This window comes from Rhinoraja longicauda, chromosome 5 (assembly GCF_053455715.1).
Source record: "Rhinoraja longicauda isolate Sanriku21f chromosome 5, sRhiLon1.1, whole genome shotgun sequence".
Taxonomy (NCBI): Eukaryota; Metazoa; Chordata; class Chondrichthyes; order Rajiformes; family Arhynchobatidae; genus Rhinoraja; species Rhinoraja longicauda.
In genome coordinates this window covers 42706696-42726595 of record NC_135957.1, presented here as the reverse complement: position 1 = coordinate 42726595, position 19900 = coordinate 42706696, and the positions used below count along the sequence as shown (strand labels likewise).

The 19900-nt window shown below is 44.5% G+C and overlaps 1 protein-coding gene across 1 annotated transcript in view; it reads left to right on the top strand.

Moving 5' to 3' along the window:
* The first annotated feature begins 506 nt into the window (after positions 1–506).
* Positions 507–19900, top strand: part of selenoi (selenoprotein I) — a 36398-nt gene continuing 17004 nt past the window's right edge. The window contains exon 1 of the mRNA XM_078399351.1: positions 507–724. Coding sequence (XP_078255477.1) covers positions 668–724 — 57 coding nt within the window. The 5' untranslated portion in view covers positions 507–667. The remainder of the gene's footprint in view (positions 725–19900) is intronic.

Sequence of the window (19900 nt, the reverse complement as noted above, 5' to 3'; positions counted from 1 at the left end):
TATATGTATGTGTGCATATATATATATATGAATGTGTGTGCTTGTACGTGTGTGAATGCATATATGTTAAATTTGTGCAGAATGTGTGTTAGAGCAATACAAGGGAACCTGTACAAAAGAGGGGGCTGGGGAGGAAGGATGGGAGGGAAATGGGCAGAAACAGTAAGAAAAATAAAATCAGAGATATTAAGCAGGGGGAAAACATTTTAAAAGAAAAATAACAAAAAAAAACGTGAATTGATAGACGAGATATATTCTGCATTTTAATGGTATCATCACACATACTGTTCCCCAGAGCACTGATTACACTGCGAGAGGCACAGCGAACGGCGGGGTTTGCTTACTAAAATGGCTCCGTTGCGCACTACACTTCAGCATACGCGATTTGGAGGGAGTGGTCCATCTTGCACCGCTCTATTATCGTTGGTTGAGGGCGCTGCTGCCCTGCGGGTGGCGCTGTGCGCGGACCCAGCCCCGCCCCCCCCCCCCCCCTTGCTGCCCGCTGCCCGCGGCCGCTCCTGTCCGCGGCGCGCTCGTTGTTGCGGGGATTATGAGTGCGGGCACGTGAAGCGCGCGGACTCGGGGCTGTGACGCCTCTCCGCCTGCCCGGTCGCCGCTCGCTCACTAACTCACTCACTCACCCGCCTGGCCGGCCGGCCCGCTCGCCATGTTCGCCTACGAGTACGTCACAGAGGAGCAGCTGGCCGGATTCGACAAGTACAAGGTGAGGGCGCGCGGGGCTATACACCCCGACCCGCGACACCGGGCCCTCACCCACAACACCCAACACCCACAACACCGGGCCCCCACCGACAACACCCGCAACACCGGGCCCCCACCCACAACACCGGGCCCCCACCGACAACACCCGCAACACCGGGCCCCCACCGACAACACCCGCAACACCGGGCCCCCACCCACAACACCGGGCCCCCACCGACAACACCCGCAACACCGGGCCCCCACCCACAACACCGGGGCCGGGCCCCCACCCACAACACCGGGGCCGGGGCCCCACCCACAGCACCCGGGCCCCCACCCACAGCACCCGGGCCCCCACCCACAACACCGGGGCCCCACCCACAACAACCGCGACACCCACAACACCCAACCCGGACCCACCACACACTCACACCCAACTCGGCCACGGCGAGGGACTGTGTCCCGCTCCCCGGCCGGGAGCTTCCCTCCAACTCACCCGGAGAGGGACCCCGGCAGCGGCCCCCGTCGCCCCCACTCCCCACCTACATACCCGGAGAGGGCCCACCGTTCGTGTCCCCCAACCACCCACCCCGGCGGGGGGCCTCCATGCCACCACCCTCGCTCCCACCCATCCTGACCTCACTCCCTCCACCCCAGCGGGGGCCTCCGTCCCCCCCCCCCCCCCCGCTCACTCCCTCCCCCCCCCCGCTCACTCACTCCCTCCCACCCACCCACCCATTGCTGCGCCGGGTGAGGATCCCCAGTCTCCCCCTCCCCACCATGTTCTCCCCCTCCCCACCATGTTCTCCTCCTCCCCACCATGTGTTCTCCTCCGTTTCATCCCTCCCGGTCTCTCCCTCCTCCACCGAACCTTCCCTCCCACACCCACCTGTTTTTTTTCTCTCCTCCAACCCACCCCGTGTCTCTCCACCTCCCAATGCTGTTCTTTGACCTCTGGTTGCAGCCATTCGGTTGTCTCAACTCTTAAATGTGATTCACATCCCTCTCCTTCCGCCCTCGTTTAACTCTAATCTAATCGAATCCACTTTCCCTTTAAAATAAAAATCGACCTTCATACCTCCAGCTCATAAAGTTCACAGTCTTTGCTCTCTGGAAGTTTCTTCTAAATTCGCTATGGGATTTATTTGTGACGGTTTATGGTCCCAACTTTAACCATTGTACAATTGAAACTTTTTTGCATTCAGTACTATGTAACTAAAAATCTTTTAACTCTGCCATAATTTTTATAGATGAAATTCTGGCTTGATGGTTGTATTTTGTCAGACCTGATTTTTTTGTAATCTTTGCATAGTTTCAATGTTACAATATATCATGTTAAAAACAAGGAAACTAGAACAGCAGAACTCTTTATTGTGGTCTAAGCCAGATTTTTGTTTACAGTTTTAACACAACTTTGTTTTTGAATTCTATATCCCAGCATGTGTTTTTATTCACGATAGACTTGTAACAAGTTTTATAATGTGATAATTTGCCATTTTTAATCACCAGATCTATTTTCACTTTTTGGGGGGCAATTGGGGATGGATAATCATGGCTGTCCCAGTAATACTCAAATCCTGAAAAAAGTATAAAAATGCATGGAATAATTATAGCTGGGAATACAATGGGCTGTTGAAATGAACTGGTGGACTTGTTTAATGGTTTACATGCGATATTTTGTTATTCGTTATAACTAACTTGAGAAAAAGCTTAAGGTACGGGGTGAATTTGCGTAAAGTTGGATATTCAGTAGTGAATCATTTGTAATGTTTATCTGCACTGTTTATCCAGTGACAGGACTCAAATTCCATCTTGGCAGCTGAGGAACTTAAATTTATGTACTTGAATTCATGTATGAAACAAATATTTTGTGTTAGTAGTAGTGGCCATCAAACTAGGTTACTGTAAAAGCTTAACTAATTCAGTTATGTCTGGAAAGGAAATATGCTGGTTAGGCCTGTGTGAGATTTCAAATGTGATTAACTCCTAACTGCCTTCCTTGTCTGTCAATGAGTCAGACACATGGACAATAAATGATGGCCATCCTGTGGTGTTCGTCCTGCGAATGAATTTTAAAAAAACCTCGTGTCCCAGCAAAAGATCAGTTGTCTCACACTAGTGCTTCTAATAAAGGTTTATAGATATAGATGATTCAATGGTGTAATTCTGAATAATAATTATGTCTGAAGATAAACACAAAAAGCTGGAGTAACTCAGCCGGGATAGGCAGCATCTCTGGAGAGAAGGAATGGGTGATGTTTTGGGTCGAGATCCTTATTTAGACTGATGTCTGCACTGGTGTCAATAATTATGTTTGTACTTGGTTATTTTAAAATATAGCTTAGTTGCTTATTGGGACCTGACTGAATTATTTCTGGTGTCAACAGCAAGTGTGGTGTTTGTGTTTTGGAAAGAAGAATGTGCCATGACAGTAAAACGTTTACAAATGAAATAATTTTAAATGTTGATTTGTTTTGAGTGGCAAAATATATAGGTTGCATAATTCACACTCCAAAATCCTGGATCCCATTTAATAAGGACAGGATTAGACATGTAGACAAGGACAGAATCCCCCTCGTTCTCACCTTCCACCCCACCAGCCAGCGGATCCAACATATCATCCACCAACATTTACGTCACCTACAATGGGACCCCACCACTGGCCATATCTTCCCATCCCCTCCCCTCTCTGCGTTCCGCAGAGACCGTTCCCTCCGTAACTCCCTGGTCCACTCATCCCTTCCTACCCAAACCACCCCAACCCCGGGCACTTTCCCCTGCAACCGCACGAGATGCAACACCTGTCCCTTTACCTCCCCCCTCAACTCCATCCAAGGACCCAAACAGTCTTTCCAGGTGAGGCAAAGGTTCACCTGCACCTCCTCCAACCTCATCTATTGCATCCGCTGCTCTAGATGTCAACTTATTTACATCGGCGAAACCAAGCACAGGCTCGGCGATTGCTTCGCTGAACACCTGCTCTCGGTCCGCATTAACCAAACTGATCTCCCGGTGGCCGAGCACTTCAACTCCCCCTCCCATTCCCAGTCTGACCTTTCTGTCATGGGCCTCCTCCAGTGCCATAGTGAGGCCCACCGGAAATTGGAGGAACAGCACCTCATATTTCGCCTGGGCAGTTTGCAGCCCAGTGGTATGAACATCGACTTCTCCAACTTTAGATAGTTCCTCTGTCCCTCCCTTCCCCTCCTCCTTCCCAGATCTCCCTCTATCTTCCTGTCTCCACCTATATCCTTCCTTTGTCCCGCCCCCCTGACATCAGTCTGAAGAAGGGTCTCGACCCGAAACGTCACCCATTCCTTCTCTCCCGAGATGCTGCCTGACCTGCTGAGTTACTCCAGCATTTTGTGAATAATTAGACATGTAGTTTCAGTTATATGGTGACCATATAACTATGGTAACTGAAGCAGACTGGGTGTATGTAGTGAGTGCCTTCATAATTGTGGAAGTAATTAAAAACAAATTACTCAAATAACAGGGGATTGAGCAGCACCTGTAGAGCCAAAGCGATAGTCAATGATTTTGGTTTGGTCCCTTCATCAGGACTTGCTGACATCTTCCAACAGATTATTGTTTGCTCCAAATTCCAGCATTTATAGACTTTGTGTGCAAAAAATAATTGTATTTCTCTATAAGAATAGGTGGAACTTTTATTTTGCCTTAAGATAAATCTTTTGCGGGTTTACAAATGGTCTTGGGCAAACTGTTTTAGCTATTCTGAAATAGATACAAATGGTAAAGTAATTGTTGCAACTGTGGCAGCTTTAGCACTTAGTTCTGATAGCCGCTTCGTGTCTGGTGAGCTGCCAGCTGATTGAATTTGCCCTCTCTGTTGATTACATGTGGATGATTGTTATATTGTATTCTTCCATGCTTGAAATTTTATCAGTTGCCAAGAAGTGACTGTCTGCTGGTCACTGATGTAAATTGCTTGTTAATAAGAACTATCACTTTGGGTCTCTGAATTTTCTGTAGCCAAACCTCCCCCATATTGGTGTCTTTCTTCTGCTGTTGCCCATTCAATCCATTATTCTGGTCACACTTGCCAAGCACCTTTCATCCTTGAGCAGGGTCTCTTGCTGTTTCCCCAGAGCCATTGTGCATGTCAGGGTTTAAATCTATATTGCCGGTTGCTGTTGGCCAGCACATTAAGAGTGCTGGATGTATGACACCCAGCCCAGCAGTTCATGGCCATCCTCGTCCAAATTTTTTGTTGAATCGTGTAGAGTAAAATTAAACAGCATTTCTAAATCTCATGCTATCTTGTGTCATCTATCTTTCTCTGTTTCAACCTATTTACTCGTAAATGTACAGTCATTTATTTTGTATTTCCTTGTCTTAATTTGCCATGGCCAGAGTGGAAGTAAGTCAGTTGTGATCTTAAACGCTGGCGCTATTTGTTCGCCGCTTCTCCGTCAGGACAAATCTTTTGTTTGTTTGTTTTTATGTCTTGTTTGCTTTGTAAAACGTCTTTGAGTATCTTGAAAAGCGCTATATAAAATAAATGTATTATTATTATTATTATTATTATTATTACCTACAAAGAAATGAGGCTTGACACAAAATACTGGAGTATCTCAGGCAGCATCTCTGGAGAGAAGGAATAGGTGACGGTTTAGGTCAAGATACTTCTGCAGACTGGTCTGGGGAAAGGGAAACGAGAGATATAGACAGTTGAAGTGGGACACGAGTGTCATGCAAAGCCAATGAAGTGGGACACGTGTCAAGCGAAGCTTTCTTTATTCCTCAAGCACCATACAGCTCCCCAAACCCCCAACCTGTTCAACTCCTCCTGGAACTCCACTACCAACTGCCACTCCTCCCCATTCCAAGTTCCGTGACCACAGCCCCCGAGCCGAGGGTTTGCACCATGTGTGGCTCACCACCAGGGACCACCACATAGTGATATAGAGAGAGATATAGAACAAATGAATGAAAGATATGCAAAAAGGTAACGGCGATAAAGGGAACAGGCCATTGTTACCTGTTTCCTAGGTGAGAACGAGAACCTGGTGCGACTTGGGTGGCGGAGGGATGGAGAGCGGGATTGCAGGGGTTACTGGAAGTTAGAATCAATATTCATACCACTACGTTGATTCATACCAAAATATGAGATGCTGGTCCTCCAATTTGTGATTAGCCTTGGCAGAAAGGTCAGTGTGGAAATGGGAAGGCGATTAAAGTGTTTGGCAACCGGGAGATCAGGTAAGTCCAGGCAGGCTGTTCGAAGGTGTTCAGTGAAACGATCACCCAGTCTACGTTTGGTCTCGCTGGTGTATAAAAGTCCACATCTTGAACAAAGGATACAGTAGATGAGATCGAAGGGGGTGCAAATGAACCTCTGTCTAACCTGAAAGGACGGTCGGGAGTGCCTGGACAGAGTAGAGGGAGGAGGTGTAGGGACGTGTTGCATCTCCTGTGGTTACAAAGGAAGGTTCCTGGGGAGCGGGTGGTTTGAATGGGAAGGGATGCATTAATCAGGGAGTTGTGGAGGGAACGGTCCCGGTAGCAGGCGGAAAGGGGTGGAGATGGGACGATGTGAAAATGTTGAGGATTATGTGTTGTATGCGACGGCTGATGGGGTGAAAGGTAAGGTCTTGGGGACTCTGTCCCTATTACGACTAGGGGGAGAGGGAGCAAAGGCAGAGCTGTGGGGTACCGAGGAAATGTGTGTGAGGGCCTCATCTGTGATGGAAGAGGGGAATCCCCGTTCCCTAAAGAATGTGGACATCTCGGATGTCCTGATATGGAACACCTCATCTTGGGTGCAGATTAGGCGGAGGAATTGGGACTTGGGGATAGAGTCTTTGCAGGAAGCAGAGTAGGAAGAAGTGTAATCTAGATAGTTGTGAGTGTCAGTGGGTTTGTAATAGACGTCAGTACTTTTGATTAAATATGGTTTCCCAATTTATTCTTGTCCCATCAATTCTAAGTTACTTATTTCAAACTTTGGTGTATTCCTCTCCAATTATCTTCTTTTTTTTTTCTGTCTGCTTTCGGTTTCTCATGTGCCTGTGACTTGTTATTGGGGGTTTCTTTGTTTTTTATCTCTTTGTTCGGTTGAAGGTTTTAGTTTCATTTTTTGGCAAAATTGATTATTATTTTTTTTAATTTGCTTGCACTTGATTTCTGCACCAATTGAAATTATTTGCAATAATGGGCAACAATGCATGATTTCTCGATGAACTCTATGGTTTTTATCCATGCTTTGAAAGGCAGAACAACGACGCAACTACACAAGCGCCCCACAGCCCTTGACGACCATGTGATCTCAATCTCTGAGACCAACGTAAGAGTAACCTTCAAGGGAGTGAATCCACACCCTTGAACATCTGTGTTTGTGATGCTGCTGCTGCTGCTGCTGCAAACAAGATTTTCATCATACCTGTATCTGTCTTTTTCCCATGGGAGTGGAATCATGAACTAGAGGGCATACGTTAAAGGTCATTGAAAAAGGATTTGGTAGGAACCTGAGGGACAGCTTTTTAACAGGTGGTATGTATATGAATGAGCGGTCAAAATAGCTGGGACAATAACAATGCCAAAGACATTTGCCTAGAAGGCACATGAATGTCTCTACTTCCTCAGGAGATTAAGGAAATTTGTGATACCTCCAATGACTTGCAAACTTCTACCGATGCACCATAGAAAGGATACAGTTGGGTTTCATCACAGCTTGGTTTGGGAACAACTCTGCCCAAGACTGCAATAAATTGTAGAGAGTTGTCGGTGTTGCTCAATCCATCGCACAGACCAGACTTAACACCAATGACTCCATCTACACTTCATGGAGCTTTACACTTCATGCAGCTTTGGATAAGCACACATCATAACCAAAGACATGTACTACCCTGGTCATTTTTCCCCCTGCTTCCAGTCGGCAGAAGGTACAGCAGCCTGAAAGCTCATCTTATCAGATTCAGTAACCACCTCTTTCCCTCTTATCAGTCTTCTAAATGGTCTTTCCATAAGGTGTGGTACTCTCCAATTCTCCTCTACCCCATTGTGGACATTGGCCTTTGTCCATGGAAGTGATGCGCTGTTGAGAATTCTGTTCTGCACTCTGTATCTTACTCTTTATCTATTGAACTTGAGTTTGACTTGATTGTGTTTATGCATAGCATATCTGATCTATTTGGATACCATGCAAGACAAAGCTTTTCACTGTACCTCAGAACATGTGAAAATAAATCTAAATCTAAACCTAAACCATGCTGATTAGAACGGAGATCAGGCCTAACATCCTTCAGTCAGTGATTTACCATAATGATGTGGAAACTAGAATAATTTTTATATTAAAAAGGAAGATTGCACTTCTTCAAATAAATGTTGAGGGTAAAATTAGACTGAAATCACAGTGTTAAGGCTAACCAATAAGGGGAGCTTACATTGGTGAGAGATGGACGACTAAAGGGCTTGTACTCAAATTGACGTATATTAATTTTGAGTTGGGATGCTAAATGTTTTTGAATGGATTCACAGATGAGCCGTGATCTCATTGAATGGCTGAACAGTTGAAGAACTTATTTCTATTTCAGACAGATGTGTTATTTGTCTACCAAACTTGTTACACTCCAAGTTACATCTATATATCTTACAAAAACTCTCATCTTGTTTGTTCTCTTCCCCTGTATGTATGTTCCCCCATTTGTTTGTTTGTCCTATATGTGCAGTTTTCATCTGGAAAAAAACAGTACACGATAGCGCCACAATTTTAGGCCCACCCTACTCACCATTCCACCGCGGACTCAATATATAAACTTTTACTTTTTAAAAACAATTTACTTCATAAAGTTTAACATGCGCTCCTCCCTCCCCCACTCCCTGGCCGGGAGTACGGTGCCTGTCCGGGCGTGCCCATTCCTCCTGTAGTGCAGCGTGGCGGCAGAGGGTCCAACGGGGTCCAACAAGATGGCCTTTGCTGCCGACCACTGCAGGACAGGTTTCGGGTCCACGGCTCGCTCTGGCCGATGCGATGGACACTCGGGGCCGACATGAGTGGCTCCCTCTACCCTTCCCTGTCCCCCTTTGCTCGCCCACGGCCCACGGGGGACACTTCCCGCCCGCCAACGAGTCCACGGATCGGTAGGGTTGCTGGGCCCGCAGGAGAGGTTTGCACCCAACGGGGGTTGCCGCGCCTGCAGGAGAGATTTGCACCCAACGGGTGCACACCCGTCTAGTATATTATAAAGTTTAGATTTTGGATTGTGAGAATGAGACAAAGTGAAGTTGAAGGCTACAATCACATTTGCAAAGGCATTGAATGGTGGAGCATGGTGAATGCTGAGGGATTTGGAGGCTTTGCAGCCAAGAGGTCGGGATCCAGCACATTTAGAGAGGTGGGGCGGGCAGGTTTTGCCGTGATCTGAGGCTTTATTAAAAATAAGAAACACAAATTTAGCGATGGGAGGACTTTCTGTCTGCTTCATAGTTCTTCCAGTTTAGTCCAATTCTGATTTAATACTGGGTTGTCGAGGGAGGGGGTGGGGAGCTACTCCCGGCTGATTTGGATGAGTCGTGTCAGCGACTCTGAGGGAGGAGAAGTGGTGGTGGACAAAGCAGTGGTCCACAGGAAGAAGCGGCGGCTTTTGAGATTGGAGGGAGCCCCAGAGTGACCGCAAGCGTCCTGTTGTTGGCGCTGGCCCAAAGAAAGCGTTGTTGGCCAGGGGCTACAATGTGAGCCATGTCAACTGGACAGTGTGGCAGCTGATGATGGGCTTGCTGGTGTAGACCAGCGGCACGGCGCAGTTTTAAGTGAAATGACAATGTGCTGGAGTAACACAGCAGGTCAGGCAGCATCTCTGGAGAACATGGATAGGTGACGTTTCGGATCGGGATCCTTCTTCAGACTGAAGAAGGGTCCCGACTCAACGTCACTTATCCATGTTCTCCAGAGCTGCTGCCTGACCTGCTGAGTTCTTCCAACCTTTTTTATATTAACCAGCATCTGCAGTAGTTTGTTTCTACCTAGTTTAAAAGTGATTTCGACTTGCATTAAATCTGACGTGTAAGTGTTTACCGAACGTAACCCTTCCGTAAGTTGGGGAGTGTCTGTAATCGGGTACTGAAGCAATTAGGAAAGGAAAGGCAGGTGAGGAGGAATCTCTCAATGGAGCAAATGTAACAAAGGTTTTGTCAAGATTGATTACTGGCATGGAACAACTTAGGAGATGAAGAATGAGATGGGATCTCATGGAAACCCCTGGTAGTTGCAGGACAAGACAGATTAGATACAGAGAGAATGTTCCCAATGGTAAGAATGCCCAGAACCATGGATCATGGCCTCGGGATACATTTCAAACTGAAAATGGAAAAACCATCTTCACCTGGAGAGGGGGAAATCTGGAATTCTCTGCTGGAGTTGCAGAGAGAGACAGCACATAAATGTGCAGTTCAACCCAGAGTCCATACTTACCCTCAAACATTTAGAGTAATCGCTCATGAATCCCTTTTTATTCTCCCTACATTCCCATCAACTCTCCCCAAATTCTGCCACTCACCTTTGTCATGGGTGTATCCTAAAAGGGGGAAATTCTGGAAGGGCTATCACCTCTCCCAACCCTTCTGAATTTGGCGGATAATTTCGCTTTGTTATTTCATTTCCGCCATTCCGAGTTTGCCTCACATTTTTCCGCAAAACAGTCGGTAATTGCAATTTGTCAATTCGGCCATTACAGGTTGCTCGGGGTTCTGCGAGAAATCCCTCTGCCATGGAAGTCTCCTTGAAAATGCACCTAGGCTGGGCAAGGCAGCCGATCTCGACCTCATCGGGACTTCCATGGCCAATTTGTCAATTCGGCCGCTGGAGGTCGCTAGGGGTTCCACGAGAAATCCCCCCGCCCTAGAAGTCTCCCCGAAAATGTGGCACCTAGGCTGGGCAAGGCAGCCAATCTCAACCTCATCGGGACTTCCACGGTCAATCAGTGGGTTGAATTTGCAACCTGCGGCCAGGTCTCTGGAACTCCAGCCCAGCTGGGGCCAGCACATCTATCCCCATAGCCGACTTCCTTGGCCAGCTGGATAAACCAGCAAAGCTCTGGAACCAAGAGTGCCAGAAATACAGTGGTGGAACTGTAATGAGTAAATATTAAATTTAAGTGCAAAATTATATAACTAAATTAATTAAAATAATAAAAATGTTGTAATAGTATACAGTGACATATTCACATTATTTTGTAATGTCTGATTTTACTTTGAAATGCACCAAAAGAGGCTTGAAACTGGTAATATTGTGTCACAAAATGCTGGAGTAACTCAGCAGGTCAGGCAGCATCTCAGGAGAGAAGGAATGGGTGACGTTTCGGGTCAAGACCCTTCTTCAGACTGAAGTAGCATTTGGCTTGCATACTTTTATTTTGTTGAAAAGTTGCATTATGTGCCATATTATGAATTTTGATGTAAAATTCTGAATTTTGGACATCAAAATTATGAATTTGTAAAATCAAATGTTGGGAGGTCTGGGCTATGCAATGCAAATGATGCTTGCTTTAACATGAGTTCAGTTTCAGTGTGAACATGTTGAAGAGTATCTCGATGTAACCTGTCCTCTCTTGTAGTCTTCATTGCTTAAATGGTTTATCTTCTCTCCGCTATTCTCCTGTTACCAGATCCTCTTAAATAATTAAACATGATTATACTGTATCCTGCGTTAAGAATGCTATCAGATTGTTGCATTCAACTCAGGACAGCAGGACAGTGTTTCAGAACTCAGTCATTCACACCAGTTTATTTGGTGGGTGCCGAAGAAATTACGCGGGACAATTCAAAGCAGAGTTGCCGGAAGGATATAAAAACATTATTGCACTTTGCCCTACCAGCCTTTCAGACAGACAAGGAGAGGAAAGGTTTATCGGAATATGGGCCAAATGCAGGCAGGTGGGACTAGTGCAGTCGAGGCATCTAGGTTGGTGTGGGCAATTTGGGCCATGGGGCCTGTTTCCATGTTGAATAACTGATTCTAGGTGGACGAAGGAATGGCAGATGGAATTTAACTCTGACATATGCAAAATATAGCATTTTTGTAAGTTAAACCAGGGCAGGATTTACTCAGTCCTGGAGGGTGCTGTCGAACAGGAGGACCTTGGGGTATCGGTACATAGATTCGTAAAAGTGGTAATGCAAGTGGATGGGGTGATGAAGAAAGCGTTTGGCGTGCTTACCTCCATCGGCCAGGGCATTGAATACAGTTGTAACGTCACATTATAATTATACAAGTTGTAGGAGTAGAAGTAGGCCATTCAGCCCATCGAGTCCACTCCGCCATTCAATCATGGCTGATCTCTACCTCCTAATCTAATTTTCCTGCCTTCTCCCCATAACCCTTAACACCCGTTTTAGTCAAGAATTTGTGTATCTCTGCCATAAAAATATCCACTGACTTGGCCTGTGGCAATGAGTACCACAGATTAACTACCCTCTGACTAAAGAAATTTCTCCTCGCCTCCTTTCCAAAAAAAGTGGCCTTTAATTCCGAGGCTCTGACCTCTGGTCCTAGACATTCCCACCAGTGGAAACATCATTCCCACCAGTGGGAAACATCCTTTCCACATCAACTCTATCTATGTCTTTGCACCAAGTTGTTCGTGGGACCTCACTGGGAGTATTGTGTCCAGTTCTGGTTGCCCAGCTGAAGGAAGAATGTCATTGAGCTGGAAAGGTTGCAGAAAAGATTCATGAAGATGTTACTAGGACTGGAGGGTTTGATTTACAAGTAGAGATTGGATAGTGTAGGGAGGTACTGCAGATGCTAGTTTAAACCGAAGATAAACACAAAATACTGGAATAACTCAGCGGGACAGGCAGCATTTCTGGAAAGAAGGAATGGGTTGACCCGAGATGTCACCCATTCCTTCTCTCCAGAGATCCTGCCTGTCTCGCTGAGTTGCTCCAGAATTTTGTGTCTATCTTCTGAGCGATTGGATAGGCTGGGACTTTTTTCCCCTCTAGCTTGGGAAGTTGAGGGGTGACTTCATCGTCTATGAAATCAGAAGGGACATGAATTAGATGAATGGTTACAGTCTTTTCCTAGTTGGGTGAATCTGAAATTAAAGGGCATAGTTTAAAGACGAGAAGGGACAAATTTGAAAGGGAACTGTGGGGCAAATGTTTTCGCACAGGGTGGTGGTAATTTGGATCAAGCTGGCAGAGGAGGCTGTATTAGCAGGTACAATTACAATGTTCAGAGGACGTTTAGATAATTACTTGAATGTTTAAGATTTAGAGGGATATAGGTCAAATGCCATCACCTGTAACTGGCTCAGGTAAACATCTTGGATGTGTTGGGCTGAAGGGCCTGTTTCTGTGCTGTATAACTGTGCCACTGCTGCTGCAATGCTGCTACTACCTTGTATGGCCATGGACTTTGGTAATCGGGGAGGTTCTGCTAAATAAGTACTACTCAGGATCTCATAGAGGATCTTTGTTTGAGGGTGCTACAATTTAGCAACATTTATTTGAAAGATAACAAATCTCTATGCAGCAATACCTTCATAAATGTGTGCTTTACCAAGAGAAATGTGACTAATTTTGAATTTGTCATGAACCATTTGAAAGGAGTAATGAAATGCTGCCTTTCTTATGCACGTCTCTGTATATTTCCAATTAAAATGAATTTTTGTGGAACTGGAAAAATTGTTTTTGGTGATTTGGTATGTTGAAATGCTATTTAATTCAAGTTGGAAATTGTTTCAAACGTATTTGGTATTTAGGGTAGACGTAGATATGCTGCTTGATGTAGTTGCTGAAATCAGTACAATGAAGCACAAGAAAGTGTATAATGCAAGGCTTTCTATATCCTCGGGAAGATTTGGTACATCAGTCAGCTTATCCAGTCTTGAAGGATTCCTTAAATGTTTATGTGTGTTGTTGTTGTGTTTGGTATTAAAGCTATGCTTTGTATCATGTGTTGGTTAAATGTTCAGAACAAATATAGCATTTCTGTGCATAATTCCAAGGGAGTTGAATCCTTGTATTGATTCACAGCAAACACACAGTTCTAATGTTTTGGGTTAGTCTATAACAAGTAATTTGGGCAATTGCATAATAAGGCAGCGTGATATATCTGGAGATGTACATCCAAACCAAAACTGATAGTGCAGGAGAATGAAATTAGTTAGTCAGTATTTGAAAGTGAAAGAAAGTTTAATGTAGACACAAGAAACTGCAGATGCTGATTTACAAAATAAGCATAGTGCTGGAATAACTCTGGGGCAAAGGACTGTGGGATAAGGAGAGAAGAGTTATGAAACGTGAGGACAGGATGTGGGTGGAAAAGGGCGGGGGAAATGGAAAAGGGGCGGGAATGTGGGAGAAATGGATGAGCCTCCAGATGGGGCACAGGGAAAAGGTGGAGGGCGGGGGTGGGGGAATGGGGTGTTGGTTGGTTAGTTACCCACAATTGAACAATTAAATGTTCATTGCTTTGGGTTGTCAGCAATACAAAGTTTTATTTTGTAGATTTAAGTCCGGTACATTACGTGTTGAACCGGTAGAAAAACTTGATGTATTAATTTTCTGTGTACTTTCATTGCTATGATCATTGTGGAATATGTCAAATGGTCTTTTAAATAAAATACACATGCTGGAGTAACTCGGCAGGTCAAGCAGCATTTCTGAAGAAAAGGAATGGGTGACGTTTCGGGTTGAAACCCTTCTTTAGACTGAGAGTTGTGGGGAGGGAAACTAGAGGTATGGAAAGGTACTGGACAAATCAGAGCTGGCACCGACAACCAAAGGAAGGTGGAGTCCATAATGCTCCATTGTTGGCTGTGGAAGGGGTGATAACGAAGAGATATGAACAATGATACTAGCAAGATTACTAGTGTGGGGGAGGGACAGGTAATGCAAGGATTACATGAAATGAGAGAAATCAATAGCCATACTGCTGGGTTGTAAGCTGCCCAAGCGGAATATGAGGTGCTGCTCCTCCAAGTCCTTCTGGAACTTTCAATGGCCAAACATTTTAACTCCCCTTCTCATTCCCATACTGACCTTTTGGTCCTGGGCCGCCTACTGTGTCAGAGTGAGGCCACATGCACATTGGAGGAACAGCACTTCTTATTTTGCTTGGGCAGCTTACAACCCAGCGGTATTAATATTGATTTCTCTAATTTCAAGTAACCCTTGCAATGATCAGATGACTTGATTAGTCTGAAGAATGGTCCCGACACTAAATGTTGTCTATACAATTCCCTGCACAGATGCTGCCTGACCCGCTGACCCTGCAGCAATTTGGTTTTTGCTATGTATCTTCCTGAATTGTGAAAGTTTTTGTGACAACCAAGCTGACTGATATGGGTGAATTAAATCTTGAACCAGCTCTTGGTGTTCCCTCTTACAGGCTTGCTTTTCAAATGCTAGTCTTAAATGCTAGTCTTTGAATTGGTTCTGCTGATCCCATCCAAATTGTGCAAAGAATCCAGTGGAAATGTCGTCTGCATTCAGGCGATTCTTGTCATACTTGTGATAATTATGGAGATAGTCTTAGAGCATGGAAACACTCTTCAACCCAACTTCAATCCATGCTGACCAAGATGCTCCCATCTACACTTGTCCCACTTGCCCGTGTTTGGCCCATATCCCTCTAAACATTTCCTATCTATGTACCTGTCCAAATCCCTTTTAAACGTTGTCACTGCCTCAACTATTTCCTCTGGTTCCATTTACCCATATATATGGAAAATGTTGCCCCTCGGATTCCTATTAAATCTTTCCCCTCTCACCATAAACCTGTGTCCTTTGGTTCTTGATCCCCCTACTCTGGGTAAAAGGCACTGTGCCATCACCCTATGTATTCCCTTCATGTTAGCCATTTATTTTTTAAATTGCATTCACTTGATTGTTCACACAGTAGACTTGATGTAGTGTTGGAAACCATTTTTAATAACAGTGGTTTACAATGAAAATAATTTGCACCCATGATAATGGTACATGAATGTGAAATGGTAATTTGAATTAAAACAAAACCTGACATCCTCTGGTGTATTTGCTCATTTACTGTCAGAATAAGTTTGAAGATGCTTTTAAAATCTGGCTGCTGTTTAAATCCCATAGGAATTAATTTGACTCAGAATAAAGTAACTCCTCGTAGTTTGTCACTCTTGGGAATAAATTAAACTTCAAACAAAATAAAGTTATGATCTCGGCTTCTGGGCGATTTTTGGAAGTTGTTGTTGGGGTTTAGAAATCTTATAGTGTGTGTGGGAACAGTACAATGTGGTCTGAAGAAGGGTCTTGACCCAACATGTCACCCATTCCTTCTCTCCAGAGATGCTGCTTGTCCCGCTGAGTTACTCCAGCGTTTTGTGCCAAGTATAATGTGTTCTTCAGGAGCAATGGTATGAATTCATTCTAACAGCAGGATAAGAATGCATCTGGAATTTGTTTATAGCAAACAAAGCTTTTCACTGACTGCATGTCATCAAGACTGTCTTTCATACTGTTTCTTCCCCACACCTCCCAAAAAAAAGAAACAGAGATTTGTAATAATTATATAGATTTTGGTTTTATATTGTGCATCTTTTATTTTGACATTTTTTCCCCCAAAAAGAAAAAAGATGCTTGTTCTGGGAGTGGATTGTTATTCTCTAGATTTATATCATTGGAGACATGGCCATTGTATGGCACAGTTCACTATGAAATCTTTGCAAATGTTGGGGAAAATGTGCATTTTATCCAGAAATAATTGGGCGAAGAATATCGCAATTGATGGACTGGCCTTTCTGTGTACGATTTACTAAAAAAACAACCGATTAATTTGTTTTAAACCAGTAAAATCTGCCAGTATGGCCTGCATGGGACACCAGGTGCACCAATGTGGTAAACTCTCAAGTGCAATCTGATACGCATGATCTGAGATGAGATGCCAAGACCTATTGGGGATGGGCAGTAAAAGTTGACATGCCAGTGACTTGCAGAGACTGGAGTGGGAAAAATTAAACATTTTCTTAAGGGTTAAAGGAGCAGATGTGAGCCTTTGAGAAGCTGCACGATGACTGACCTTAGCTAGCTAACAATCTGAAATCCTTTGTGCAGTCAGTAAAAGGCTGCACTTGGCAATTACATCAGCTGAATTCAATGGAGGTCATGTGATCTGTGGCCTTTCTTCAACTTGGTGGGAGGTGAAAATCTGAAAAATGTGCATTGAATGAATCTCAAGATGCATTGTCAATTTGACAATGACAGTGTGCATTTCTGTTCAGTCCAGTGGGTAAAGAGTCACAGATGCAGTAAGCAATCCATGTTTTAAAGAGAATGTTTGGATAATACAACAGACCATTAATAATTTTAGGTGGAGCAGATATAAAGCAAAACACAAAGTGCTGGACAAACTCGTGGGTCTGGCAGCATCTGTGGAGGGGATGAACAGATGATGTTTTGTGTTGGAATCCTTCAGACTAAGTGGAGTAGGGGGGAAATATATGGAAAAGTGGTGTAGGTATGGCAAAGCCTGGTTGGTGATGGGCAATACAAATTCGAGCGTGTGATGGGTGAAGATAATGTCAAAGCTAGCGGTGAAAATGAGACAGGACTGAAATGTAATGCTAGAGGGATGTGGGTGGATGGGGAGGAGAAAGAGGATAGAAGGAAATATGGGAATAGTATGAGAAAGGAGTGATGGGGTGGGAAGGGCATGTGACAAGTGATGAGAAAACTGGCATGGGGGGCAGGAGAAGGGGCGGGGGTGTTACTTGAAATTGGGGAATTCAATGGTTGTACTGTTGGTTTGTAAGCTACCCAAATTGAATATGAGGTGCTGTTCTTCCAGTTTGCCTGTGACAGCAATCTGGTAATGGAGGAGGACCAGGACTGAGAGGGTGGAATGGGAATGGCGAGCAACCACAATCTCCAGTAAACCTTGGGGGACAGAGCACTTGTTTGGTGAAACAGTCGCCTAGTGTATGCTTGATCTTGCCATGCTGGTGGTCAATCAGAATTTACTGTCGGAATTTGAGATTGCCGTTATTTAAATGGACGTATTCTTTGATGGGGCTGTTTATATTGCATTGTCAGTCTGGACCATCTGGTAAAGATCTACCACATGTATATTGGATCTCACACTGGCAAGGCTGAGCAAACTTCCATTAGTCCTGCAGTGGCTGAGCTGGAGGTATATTGCATCAGCATTGAGGAAAAAAGTGCCAGAGAAGCAGCTCTGTTGACTCTGCTCCAGAAAGATTTTGATGTGGCCTTGTGGAATAGTGTGGTCATAAGCATGAAGACGCTCAGCAGGTCAGGCAGCATCTTAGGAGAACATGGATAGACATTGTTTTGGGTCGGGGTCCTTCAGTCATACATTTGTATTTATAAATACTGATCGCATCATTTAGTTGTTTAAACAGTGGAGATGACCTCACGTAATTATGGACTTTATCTTGTGTGAGACGTTTCACCCGTTATCCTGTATCTGTATGCTGTGGGCAGTTTGGTTGTAGTCATGTGTAATCTTTTTGCTGACTGAATAACAAGCAACAAAAAGCTTTTCACTGTATCTCTCAGCACACCTGAATAATAATAAACTACTAATAAACTAAACAAAATAACGTGAAAAGATGGAGTCAATATTTGTACCAGTCACTGATTTTCTTTCCCCCCCTTTCGCTCCAGCTAACCTACGATTTTTTGCATTTGAATTGAAAATTCAATACAAATTTCCATTATTGGCTCTTTACATTTGATGAAATTTATTTGAGTATCTTTTGTTGCTTGCAGCTGATTGCATGGTTTATTGTCTGCTCAGTAAAAGTTGTTATCAAAGTTACTTAGTAATTTGGATGGGTGTTTCTTCCAATGACATCCTTCTCCTCCATGACATAAGCGATCTGGTTGGCAAACATTTTAACTTCCCTTTCCATTCCCATGCTGACCTTTCTGTCCTGGGCCACCTACATTGTCAGAGTGAGTCCAAACGCAAATTGGAGAAACAGCATTTCATATTTTGGTTGGGCAGCTTACAACCCAGCGGTATGAATATTGATTTCTCTAACTTCAAGTAACCCTTGCATCCCCTCTCTCTCCGTTCCTCTCATTCCTTGGTCGTCATACTAGTTTCACTGTTGTCCTGTTGAGTTTCACTCTGTATAACTCGTTATCACCTACCCCGCAGCCAACAATGGACCATTGCGGGCTCCACCTTTCCTTGATCATTGTTGCTTTTAGTATATCTTTCATTAGTTTGTTTTATTTACCTTCCATATCTCTCATTTCCCTTTCCCCTGACTTTCAGTCTGAAGAAGGGTTTTGACCCGAAATGTTACCTATTCCTTTTCACCAGACATGCTGCCTGACATGGTGATGCTCCAAACATGCTGAATTACTCCTGCACTTTGTGTCTATCTTTGGACTAAACCAGTATTTGCAGTTCCTTCGTACACATCTTTGTTAAAGGCCAACTGTTTGTAACAGACTTGTTTAGACTTAGACTTAGTGTGCTTTATGATTTGTACATGTTTCCCTGATTTGGTAAATTCCTGTACCCTCCTACAATATCTCTGCTCACCAAATCTAACTTAGGGTGACCTGCACATCTTTTCTCACATCTCACATCTTTCCCTCCACCCCACCAGATGGAACAAGGAAAGAGTTCCCTTGGTCCTAACTTTCACCCCATCAGCCTCTGCATCTCACCCATCATTCTGACATTTCTGTCACCGACACTGAGACACCTTGCACGCTGGTCACCACTACAATAACTTCCAGTTCCGAGGTCCCATCACCAAATCTTTACTATGGACGCCCAGTCCCTTTGCACCTCCATTCCCCATTGAAAGCTCAATCAGTTGCCCTCAACTAACACAGCTCCTGCTGGACCGAACCTGTCCTCCCTCTTAACTTCTTTTTGAAACCTCTCACTTTCATCAACTTAGAAGTGTGGCCATGGGCCATAGCTATACCTGCCTTTTGTTAGGCTCTTGAAATCTCCTCGTTCCATGCATAGCCCGTCATCTTTCTCCAGCTTGCTCCACTGCATCAACAACTGCATCATAGCTGCCTCCTGCACCCGGCAAAACTCGTTTATTCTGCAAACCTCAGTTAAGAGAGTCAGATGCATTTGTGGGCTTAAAATCCCATATATACCAGACTGCAGGAGAAATGGCAATATTCTTCCCTAAAGGGCATTAATGCACCAGAGGTTTATAACAGTCTGGCAGTTTCACATTGGCAACACTGAATCTTAATTTTA